The 11,041-nt window shown below is 49.2% G+C and overlaps 1 protein-coding gene across 1 annotated transcript in view; it reads left to right on the forward strand.

Moving 5' to 3' along the window:
• MTL5 (metallothionein-like 5, testis-specific (tesmin)) overlaps positions 1-11,041 on the forward strand; it is a 50,853-nt gene that overhangs the window by 15,926 nt on the left and 23,886 nt on the right. The window contains exons 2-5 of the mRNA XM_006860827.1: positions 636-794; positions 5,796-5,916; positions 7,086-7,162; positions 8,356-8,429. Of these exons, the coding sequence (XP_006860889.1) occupies positions 636-794; positions 5,796-5,916; positions 7,086-7,162; positions 8,356-8,429 (431 nt within the window). The remainder of the gene's footprint in view (positions 1-635; positions 795-5,795; positions 5,917-7,085; positions 7,163-8,355; positions 8,430-11,041) is intronic.

Here is an 11,041-nt window from a genome sequence, read left to right on the forward strand (position 1 = left end):
TGAAAGTGCCATGGGCTGCCAAAAGAACCAACAGATCTGTGTTGGAAGAAGTGCAGCCAGAGTGCTCCTTGGAGGCCAGGATGGCTAAGCTTCGTCTCATACTTCGGACATGGAGGGACCAGTCGCTGGAGAAGGATATCATGTTTGGTAAGGTGGAGGGTCAGAGAAAAAGAGAAAGACCCCCAGCGAGATGGATTGGCACAGTTGCAGCAGCAGCAATGGGCTCAAGCATGGCAACGATTAAGATGTTGGCCCAGAAGCAGGCATTGTTTTGTTGTGTTCGTAGGATCGTTGTGAGTCAGTACCAACTTGACGGTACCTAACAACATCAGCAACATTGAATTAGACTTTGTTGCAGGAGCTTTAAAAGCCAAGTATGGGCAGCTACTGCCCACTCACCCTGCTGCGTATTCTTTCTTCTTTTATTCAGTCAGCCAAGTTTACACTGTTTATTTGTACACAGACGAGGGCTGGAAAACCCAGCCTTGGCAGCCTTGCCTAGCCCAGGTGTACCAGGCCCCTGCTGGGTCTCTGTGAGGGGAGCCGACTTGACAGCATCTAGGTGGTTTATGTTGTACAGCTATAGACACAGCCTGGTTTTCAAATAGCCGTTTCTATTTTATTTTTTTCCTTAGGTTGAAGTAAAGGAAGCAGGTGGTCCGATTACAAGTAACAACCGTGTGGAGGACGCAAGCTTTCCGAGTGCTTATACCCAGGAATCCTGCTGCAAGTTTACATCAGCACAAGACCCAGAGGACCCTGCCGACTGTCCCCAGAAGGACCCCAATGCCATGGTAATTCTGCCAGAGAAAGGCTGCGTGGGTGGCCCTGGGTACTCGTGGAACCAGCATTTTTGGTTGGCTCATCTTCAAGAGACAGTCAGTCACTGGGTAAGAACGTTTCTGGTGTGCCTTTGACCTTGAAGTGTCTCATTTCTTCTGAATCCTCGCCAGTCATGCAAAAACCAGCGCATGGCCGTGTCCCTTAGCTGGAGTAGCCACACTCAGTTGAAGCAGAGTGGGAAATAAGGCACCGGGAAGGGGAGTGGGGCTGAGCCGTGTGCTTTGGGACATTGGTAGAAAAGATGAGGCTGGGGTCCTTTCGTTTTAGAGCCAAGGATGCTTCCCTTCCTTTGTCCCTTCCACAAACTAGCCCTAGTGGGACCAGCCACCTTGGTGGCCCATGTACAATTTTTACACGTTCTTTCTCTTCAGTCTCGGGCCGTCTTTTATCTCTGTTTCACAGATAAGAAATCCGAGATGTTATCTACTTAGCTTAAGTCTTCATAGCTTGTAAAGGGTGAACCTTGGACTCCGGGTCTTCCTGGGGGCAGGAAGGTGAGAGCCATGGACTCTGAGGATTTCTTAGTCAACTGCTCAGAGGCCCAGGAACAAACCAATGTGTTTCCCCACAGTAGTTCTGTATTTTAAGGGAGGGGGCCCTGACTTGCGGGCTTACCCTTGAACCAGGAAGGACTTGGAAAGGAAGCTTGGACTGAGCTTGGCCCTCTCCACCGGTCCTTCTGTGTATGGTACAGCTTCCCAGGCCAGCTGGACAGGTCATTAGGAGCAGACCCTTCCCCAGGAGAGGCACAATGGACACTCCCAGGACAGTGGGATAGATGGAGACCTGGAGAGGCCATACTGAGCCTTCCCTCCACATGTGTGTGCCCTGTATGTGCCCTGCATGTGTGTGTGACCTCCATCCTCCAGAGACAAGGCCAGGTGGTAGCCTGTGAGTGAATGTGAGGGCTCTCGGAAGCGCCGGTCCAGGTCAGCACCTCGGCCTGTGTTCTGTTGTGTGGCCTCCATGGATGAGGATATGGGTTCTTTACACTTACCTGGTTTCCTGTCTAGACTAGAAGTCACCTGGAGACAGAACCCACAGTTTCTCTGTGCATCTGTGGTTAGACTCTCACCTGGGCTACCTGAGTCGGCTGTTTGGGCTCAGGAAGGTGGCTATGACTTCTAAGAGTTTTAAGTTCTTAGATGAAACTTTCTACACTGTACTCAGAGGATATAGAATAGGCATGAAAACAAACCCAGGTGGTAAGTCATAACATGTATGTGGGGCAGGAAAACCCAATGGAACTAAAATGAGAAATGATTCTCGAAGTACCAGGGATCTTCAAAAAGTTCACGGAAAAAGGGAATTCAATGAGAACAATGACAAATATAGACTTAATTTCTCAACATAAGCTCTATCAAGCTCAAGACAGGTTTGGAAAGCATTGATATCAGCCATTTTTTCTGTCTCTGAAGAACTGAGAGTCCTGGGACTCGAACCGTGACAATGCAATCTTCTTCTGTTACTCACAGAAGAACAGTGGATGTCCTTAAAGGATTTTTGCAGATTAGGAAACAGGAAGTCAGAAGGAGCTGACTGGAGACTGTAAGGTGGATGCTTACTGACTTCCCATCAAAAGTCTCACAATACTGTCCTTGTGTGATGAGAGGAATGAGCAGGAACACGGTTGTGGTGGAGAAAGTCTCTAGGATGAAGCTCTCCTGAGCATTTTTCTATTAAAGTTTTGGCTACCTTTCTCAAAACACTCTCATTATAAACAGATGGCATGGTTCTTTGGCCCTCCAGAAAGCCAACAAGTAAAATGCCTTCAGTACCACCCCTCCCCCCCAAACTGTTGGCCATGACCTTTGTTCTTGACCAGCTCTTGGCAGCCATTGCTGTGATCATGGCAAAACCATATTTTGTCTCCTGTTAACAGTTCTCCCAAGAAATGCATCAGGGTGTCGATGTCTTTTATTTAAACTTTCCATAGGGAGCTCTGCTCCTGTCTGCAGTGGGTCTGGACACAACCGTTTTGGCACTCATCAAGTAGAAAATTGTCTCAACTTTAATTTTTCAGTCAGAATTGTGTGAACCAACCAATTGCAATGCCTGTGCTGTTTCTGCTGTGAATCAGTCCTCGGCAACTTGAGCCAGAACACGTCTGCCACTGTGCATTGTAGTCATCTTCAGCATCGTCTTGCCCCTTCCTAAGACAAGCAATCTCTTGTAAACTGCTGGTTCCTTTGGGCCGCCGTCCCCATAAACCTGGTGTTTATGATTTCGTCATTCTTCCACCCAAGCTTCACCATCAATTTGAGGCTTGTTGCTTCATTTTAGCAGAGTTCATGTTGTTCGGAAGGGGCTTTTATCAAACTGATGTCTTAGCCTTCTTAGTGCCTCTAACTAGGCCTTGTTCTGATTTGTTTTAACAAGTTATTCTTGTTATAGTTACTGTTTTGAGGTGCCATCGAGTCATTTCTGACTCATAATGACCTTAGGCACGATAGAAGGAAATGCTGTCCAGTCCTGCATCGTCCTCTCAAGTGTTTACCCTGGAACCCAGCATGGCTGCCACTGCGCCAGCCCATCCCATTGGTAGCCTGCCTCTTTTATTCTGACCCTCCACTTTACCAGGCATAATGTCTTTCAGGGACTGGTCCCTCCTGATAACGTATCCAAAGTATGAGACAAGAAGTGTGGCCATCCTGACTTCCAAGGAGTATTCTGCCTCTGCTTCACCCGACACAGATTGCTTTGGTCCTCTGGCAGGCCATGGGACTTGCCTATTCTCTGCCAACACCACAACTCAAATGTATCTATTTTTATATGGTCTTCCTTGTTCACTGTTCAACTTTCACATGCATATGGGGCTACTGAAAATATTATGGCTTGGGTCAGGCACACCTTAGTCCTCGAACTGACATCTTGGCTCCTGTACACTTTAAAGAGGTCTTAGGCAGCAGATTTGCTCAAGGCAATAATACGTCATTTGAGTTCTTGAGTGTTGATTGTGGATCTAAGCAAAATGAAGTCTTTGACAACTTTAGTCTTGTCTCCATTTATCATGATGTGATTTACTGGTCCAATTGTGAGGGGTTTTGTTTTCTTTACATTGAGGTGGAATTCATACTGAAGGCTGTGCTCTTTGATCTTCATCAGTAAGTATTTTAAGTTCTCTTCAAGTCCACAAGGTTGTATCATTTGCATATCACAGGTTATTAATGAGTCTTCCACCAATGACACATTCTCCTTCATATAGTCTCGGATGATTTGCTCAGCATTCAGACTGTCTAAGTGTGGTGAAAGGATACAGCCCTGGCGCACACCCTTCCTGACTTGAAAGCTTATTCTGTTACAACAGCTGTCTCTTGATCTATGTGCTTTCTGTACGACCACAAACAAGTGTTCTGGAATACCTATTCTTTGCAATGCTAGCCATAGCTCGTCATGAGCCTCACAGCTGAAACCTTTGCAAAGTCAATAAAGCACAAGAAAATATCTTTCTGGTATTCTCTGCTTTCAGCCCAGATCCATGTGAGATCAGCAAGGATATCCCTCGTTCCACATCCTCATCCAAATCAGGCTTGAATTCTTGGCAGCTCCCTGTTGCTTTGCTGTTGCAGCTGTTTTAAAATTCTCCTCAGCAAAATTTCCTTGCATGAGACACTAATGATATTGTCTGATAATTTCCACATTCCGTTGGGTCACCTCTCTTTGGGATGGGTACTAATATGGATTAATATGGATCTCTTCCCATCAGTTGACTAGGTAGCTGCCTTCCAAATTTCTTGGCAGAGATGAGTGTGTGCCCCCAGTGCCGCATCAGGTTGCTAAAGGTTTCAATTTGTGTTGTGTCTATTCCTGGGGCCTTGTTTTGCACCAGTGCCTTCAGAGCAGCTTGGACTGCTTGCTCCTTCACCATGAGCTAATTTTGGTGCAAAACATTTTTTAAATCCATGGACAGTTTTTCATATTGTACCTTTTCCACATACGGACTTTTTGAAAACCCCCCCGTATGTACCTGTCCACAGGGGCACGTTCTCTCCGAGTTGAAGCTGATTCCCCCAGGGCAGCTCTGGTAGCGTAGTGGTTACAAATCGGGCTGCGAACCTTAAGGTCAGCGGTTCAAAACTACCAGCCGCTCCGCGGGAGAAAGATGAGGCTTTCTACTCCCGTAAAGATTTACACCCTCGGAAACCCTGTACAGGGTCGCTATGGGTCGGAACCGACTTGACGGCACTTAACAACAACAACAACAACCGTCAGCGTAGACTCCCCCAGGACACACGAAGGCAGCTCAGTGCACCCTCACCTGACCCTGACTCAGGTTACCACATCAGACACCTGCAGAGGGGCCTCTAGCTGGTGTGTCTGTCTGCTTGTTAGACGTGAACCCCGATGTTGCACAGAAAGACACTTTGAGACTAAATTACCTCGGCAGGGCCAAATTTGCTCCTGCAGAAGGGTGCATGCACGTAGCTGTACAGGACCAGGCCAGCGAGCACACCGAGTGGGCAGTCCACTCGGGTTTTATCCCTGACGCGAGTCTTAAGGCTATTGTCTCACCCCATTGGCTGGGGCTTTGACTGCACAGTCTCTTCCCTTACCTGATTGGCTAATTCAAATTGCTGAGGCAGGCGTTCTTCTTACTCACTTCAGGAGGTAGTAAAAGAAAGGTCACCCAGTCCCTACTCACCTCAGGAAGTAGCAAAAAGTAAAAGAAAAGTCAGCCAAATGCAATAAACAGCCTTACCATAATTTTGAAGGAAAGCCCCTCGTTCCCACACGTTGGCGTCCTGACTGTGCCTCACGAGCAGTTTCTGCCAGGTATCCCTGCTGCCTGCTTCCTCCCGAGAGACATAGGAGAGCAGATCTGTTGTTTTCCATCCTCTCTTGAGACTGAAATTCTAGAGAAGAGTTCTTTTCCTCTTGGTTGTACATGATGCAGGTTCGTACTGTTGGAGTAGCCTTTGGAAATGAAGGCAGGTGATTGTTCTTCCTTGTAGGTGATCTGTCAACTGAAAGGAGGCACCCAGATGCTGTGTCTAGACCATTCTGGCACCAGAGAACTGAAAGCTCTTCATTTGGTTCCTCAGTATCAAGACCAAAACCATTATCTACAGTCAGGTACAAAGCAGATTGATTATTTAAAATAAATTATGGAATGGGATCATATGTAAATTGGTAAGTGAATGTGTTTGGCTTTTCATAGAGAGTAAAAGTGTGGCACAGTTGGATAAGCATTGGACTACTAACCACAAGGTTGGTGGTTCAAACCCAACAACCATTCCTTGGAAACCCTATACAGGGTCACTGTGAGTCAGAACCAGTTTGATGACACTTAACAACTAGTGAACGAGGCAGCTGGGTTCTTAAACAGGTCATTGGTAACCTCACAGCCCACGTAACGGAGAACATTTGTCTGTAGACAAATTCACACTTTGTATTGACAGTCACTAATGCTCAGATGGTGTCCTCCATGTGAGCTCCGTGTACCCACTCTTCACTCACAGTGGGCGTGAACCTCGAAAGGTTGAGGCCCAGCCTTTCCCAGACTGGGCTGATAGTTCAGGTGTGGGGGAAATGGATATAGGCACATGTGACCGGCATCTGTGAGAACCCTCCCATGGTCATGAGGTTCAAACTAACTATCAAATGGTGACCTGTCTGACCTTCATTCTTGAAAGCTGGGCACCCCTGTATGGTACACAACCACATGACGCTGGACGTCCACTTCCCAAATTATAGGTGTGACCTGAATCCCCGGGGGAGGCGGGGGGGCACTTGCAAGGATGCTCAGGCCTCAGAAGGAGGTGTGGCGAGTAAGTCACCTCTCCCTCTCCTTGGGCTCCCCAAGGACAAGGACACGTCTTTTGGTGGCCATGAGCGCCTGGTGTGGCCTGTTTGACACAAGCAGGCCCAGGACTGGGAAGTAGTTCAGTTCACAGGGTGTCCAACAGGTGACGCCCCGTTTCCGTGCTGTGACTTTTTTTTTAACCCTCTGGAAGCTTGAATCCAGTAGGCTTGTGGCCCAACAAGTGATTACGGAGGAAAAACAACAACAGCAAAAAAGGTAATAAGAGGGAACTTCCAAAGTTCACGGGAAAACGTCATGATCTGTACATTCTGTTTTCTTTTAGAAGCCCCCTCGTGCGTGGATGAAAAGCACAAACAGCACCGGGTGGGCACAGTCCCTTGCCCATGATAGGCCGTAGCCTGTTTTCATTTTTGCACTTTCTTCCCCGTGGGAGTGGAAGAGTCCTGCCTGTTCATTTTGATTGTCTTCCTCCTTACAGATGTCCCTAAACCAATGACTACTCTAGTAGGAAGATTTCTGCCAGTACCAGCAAAATTCAATCTCCTCACTCAACAAGTAAGTCAGTTTTCATCAGAAAAAATACCATGGGGACATTATTGTCATTGTCTCTGGAAATTTTGACGGTTACTCAGAAAAGATCATTCAACTTCCATTTTGAAACCAACGGTGGAGGCTGGACCAAGTCCTCACTGTGATCCCCAGCGTGGGAGGGATGGAGGGTGGGCTCTTGCCTGCAGCCCTTGTCTTCAAGGTCCTGCCACTAGCACACTTGGCTCCTCCCCTCCCTCAGGGTCATAGAATGCTTTCTACACATATGCTTTTGTGTTGACGCTACATACATAAAGGAACTTCAAAAGTTCTTGGAAATGGTGAATTACAAGACAATGTTGTGAACTCCCTTCCCTAATTATAAAGCATGTGTTATCCTGTTCCTGAGCCTGCCCTCGGGGTTGGGGGGGCCCTAGGGAAGAAAAGCCTTCCACCACTGCCCACCTGCTTCTCAGTCCACTGTCACCCTCTCAGGGGCTCTGGTTGGCCTGTCCACAGCCTCCCATGGGGTGGAGGCTACCATATCTTGTACACTTGGGCACTTGGGTTGTATCACTGAGTAAAGTGAACCCCAAACAAAACAGAGCCCCCAGCTCTGCCGCCCTGCACCCCCATGACAAGCAGAGCTCACAAATGCATACATTCCGTGCTGGGGCGGGGGGAGAGGAGGGGGCTGCGGAGATGGGTGTGGTGGGTCCGAGGGCAGGCAGGTGACATCTGAGTCAGGACTTGAAAGTGATAAGGGAGTGAGCCATGGGGGAGGACTCTCATGTGCAAAAACAGTGTCCGCTGAAGGGACAGCAAGACCCTGGGAGAGGGCAGTGAGGTGGTCAGCAGGCTGGGGATGGAGTGCGTGATGGAGAGGAAGCTAGAGGAAGCTGCAGGTGGTGGGGAGATCCTGAGTTTGCACTCAGCTTGAAAAAGAGGCCCTAGGGCTGTGGACAGATGTGTCCTCCTCTGAGGGACAGGATCACGTTGGCTCCTGTGAGGGTGAATCGAAGGGAGAGGCTGTGGACAGGCTGAGGGGAAGCAGGCCGGGAGCTCAGGCCAGGGTGGGTGGCATGCCTGTCCTGAAGGGTGACAGGTGACAAGCATGAGTTGCGGGTGGTTGGGATTTGGATAGTGAGACGGAGGAGTTGACCTTTGAACCTGAAGGAGCTGCCTGCTCACCCAGAACTCTCTGATTTCTGATTCCGCAGCTGGACAAGGGACCCTTGCCGCCGGCGGTTAATGCACCGACTCTGCCAGGACCTCCGCAGTTAACTTTGGCTGGGTAAGGGTTAAAAACTACATACACTGTCACTTTAATGCAAGGTGCCGTTGAGAGTTTGGGGGAGCCTGGGTGATTTGAGTTCTGGCATTAGTGTGACCGGCAGTGGCGCCGTGGTGTGCTCCCCCCACCCGCTACGAAGGAAGGGCTTGGCTGTGGGCCCACGTCAGTGTCTGCCAAGCCTTGCCATTTTCAGCTCTCTCTGGGTACCGAGCCGGTCTCCTTGGTTTTGGGGTCACCCATGTGGGTCAGCACATGGCCATCATTCGGCCACCCCACCACTGCCTTTCATACTCAGTGGGCCCACCGCCCGGCCTCTGGTCATCTGGTAAGTGTGAGGAGCATGGACGGGCCACTGGCCAGGGAGCTGGAGACTCTTGGGAGAATTGTACTGGGGAGTTTGCTGCCAGACTTTGCCGATTCCGTGTTAGTGTTCCTCTTCCAGCTGGTTCTAAGCTGTACCAAGTCAGCCGATGGCGTTCCATCACTCGGATAGGACACAATGGGATGGGTCCTTCTCCTGGCTCCACGCTCTCCTGGTGGTGGGGCAATGAGGAGAAGGGTGAGAGGAACAGCCCGTGGTCATGTCATGGACAGTGTCAGAATTCCTAGACCAAACAGAAACACCGTCAGCCGTTCCCAGAGCCTGCTGATGGCATTCCACTTTTAGTCACTCAGAGTGGTCCTGAAGTCGCTCTTGTGACTGGGAGCATCCTGGAGACAGTACCACCCCTCCGCGTGCCTCCCTGTGTCCACAGCATCCCATTCAAGTGGCCGCTAGAATCTGGTACTCGCTGCACTTTATCTCAAGTGTGTGCTTACAGTCACTGCGCCTTTCATGGCCTCCCCACTCTTCTCCGTTTCTCTTTAAGCCAGTCTAGACTGGATTTTCTCCATTTGTCCCATCGTTGTCGGCTGCTGTCCAGCCGAGCTTATGCATAGCAGCAGGAAACAGCGCGCGGCCCTGCACCAGCCTCACAGTTGTCACGCGGGAGCCATCAGTGCTGCTGCCGCTGCGCCAGTCCTTCTCGTTGGGGTCGTCGTCTTTTGTCAGTGACCCTCCACTTTATCAAGCATGATGGCCTTCTCCAGGGACTGGTGCCTGCTGACAATACATCCAAAGCATGTGAGACCAAGTCTTGTCATTCTGGCTTCTAGGAAGCATTCTGGCTGTGCTTCTTACAGTACAGATGTGTTTGTTCTTCTGGTAGTTGATGGGACTTTTCATATTCTTCTCCAACACTGTAATGCGTCGATTTGTATCCCATCTTCCTTATTCATTGTCCAACTTTCACATGATTATGAGGCGATTGAAAATATTATGACTTGGGTCAGACACACCTTAGTCCTCAGGCTGATCACTTTGCTCTTGAACGCATGTGCAGCAGATTTGCTTAATTGTCTCCACCACTCGTCTGTCAGTTTGTCGTACTGTGGAGACTTGCGTGTCGCTGTTATGCTGGGAAATACTCCTCAGGGTCACCCACTGAGTGTCGAGCCACTGAGACCCTTTTAATACGATTAGTTGCCACCTTTCCTTCTTTTGAAGTAACACCGCAGGTTGTGAAGGGTGGTCCCATGCAAGCTCACGTGCCAGGAGGGGCATGGTCTTTGTTTCTGTCTTTGCCTCAAGAGATGACTTGACACGCACGCTGTGAATCCCCCTCTTGACTTCTGCCTCGACCTCCACAGTCCTGACGGCATCCTGGGGTCGCTCCGGATCGACTCTCTGTAGGTAGAGGCAAAAAGCACGACTGCCTTACCCTCGGTACCGGTTCCCACCTGGCTGGGTTTGCCACCTTCTTCACCTCGTAGGTGCTTCCTTAGTCGTTTTAACCTCCACGAGGCAACAAGGTCAGACCAGGTCTAAAGAGACGAGAAACCATCAGCCTGAGATGATTCACACCCGGCACCAGGCCAGCTGGGGCCTCAGGGTTGGCAGCCCCCACCCAACTCATCATCGGTTCGAATTCCAGTGAGTGACCTGCCTAACCAATTAACTATCTCATCACATTAGTAAAAACCCTTTTAATCAAAACAGGCTGTCACTTGGTATAGGTATTTGACCTCTTGTTTTTATACTTTGTTATTTCTTGTGATTTGGTGAAATTTACAAAGCAAATTGGGTTTCCATTGATTCTGGACACTGACTGCAATCCCCCCAAAGTAACAGTCCCCTTCCCACTTCCTCCAGGGCTTTCCGGTTTTCCATTCCTCCTCCTTCCTGCCTTCTGAGCTTTCTTCCTGGGCGCATGCAGCCCTTTGATCTCATAGGATTGATGGCCCTAGGAAGTCCATCCCTCCATGGTGTTCGTGTTCAGCCTGTGAGACAGTCTATCGTTTGACAGGAAATGGAGCCCAAGTGGTGGCCTGGATGTCGCTGTAATGGAGATGCCAGTGGACACTGAATTCTGACAGCTCCTGGATCTAATGAATGTCATTAAATCCGAGAAGCTGGGTTCTATGAAGAAAAATGTGGCATCAGGATTGGAGGAAGACTCATTAACAACCTGTGACATGCAGATGATACAACCTTGCTTGCTGAAAGTGAAGAGGACTTAAAACATTTACTGATGAAGATCAAAGAGCACAGCCTTCGATATGGATTACATCTC

Source organism: Chrysochloris asiatica, unplaced genomic scaffold (assembly GCF_000296735.1).
Source record: "Chrysochloris asiatica unplaced genomic scaffold, ChrAsi1.0 scaffold00040, whole genome shotgun sequence".
Classification (NCBI taxonomy): Eukaryota; Metazoa; Chordata; class Mammalia; order Afrosoricida; family Chrysochloridae; genus Chrysochloris; species Chrysochloris asiatica.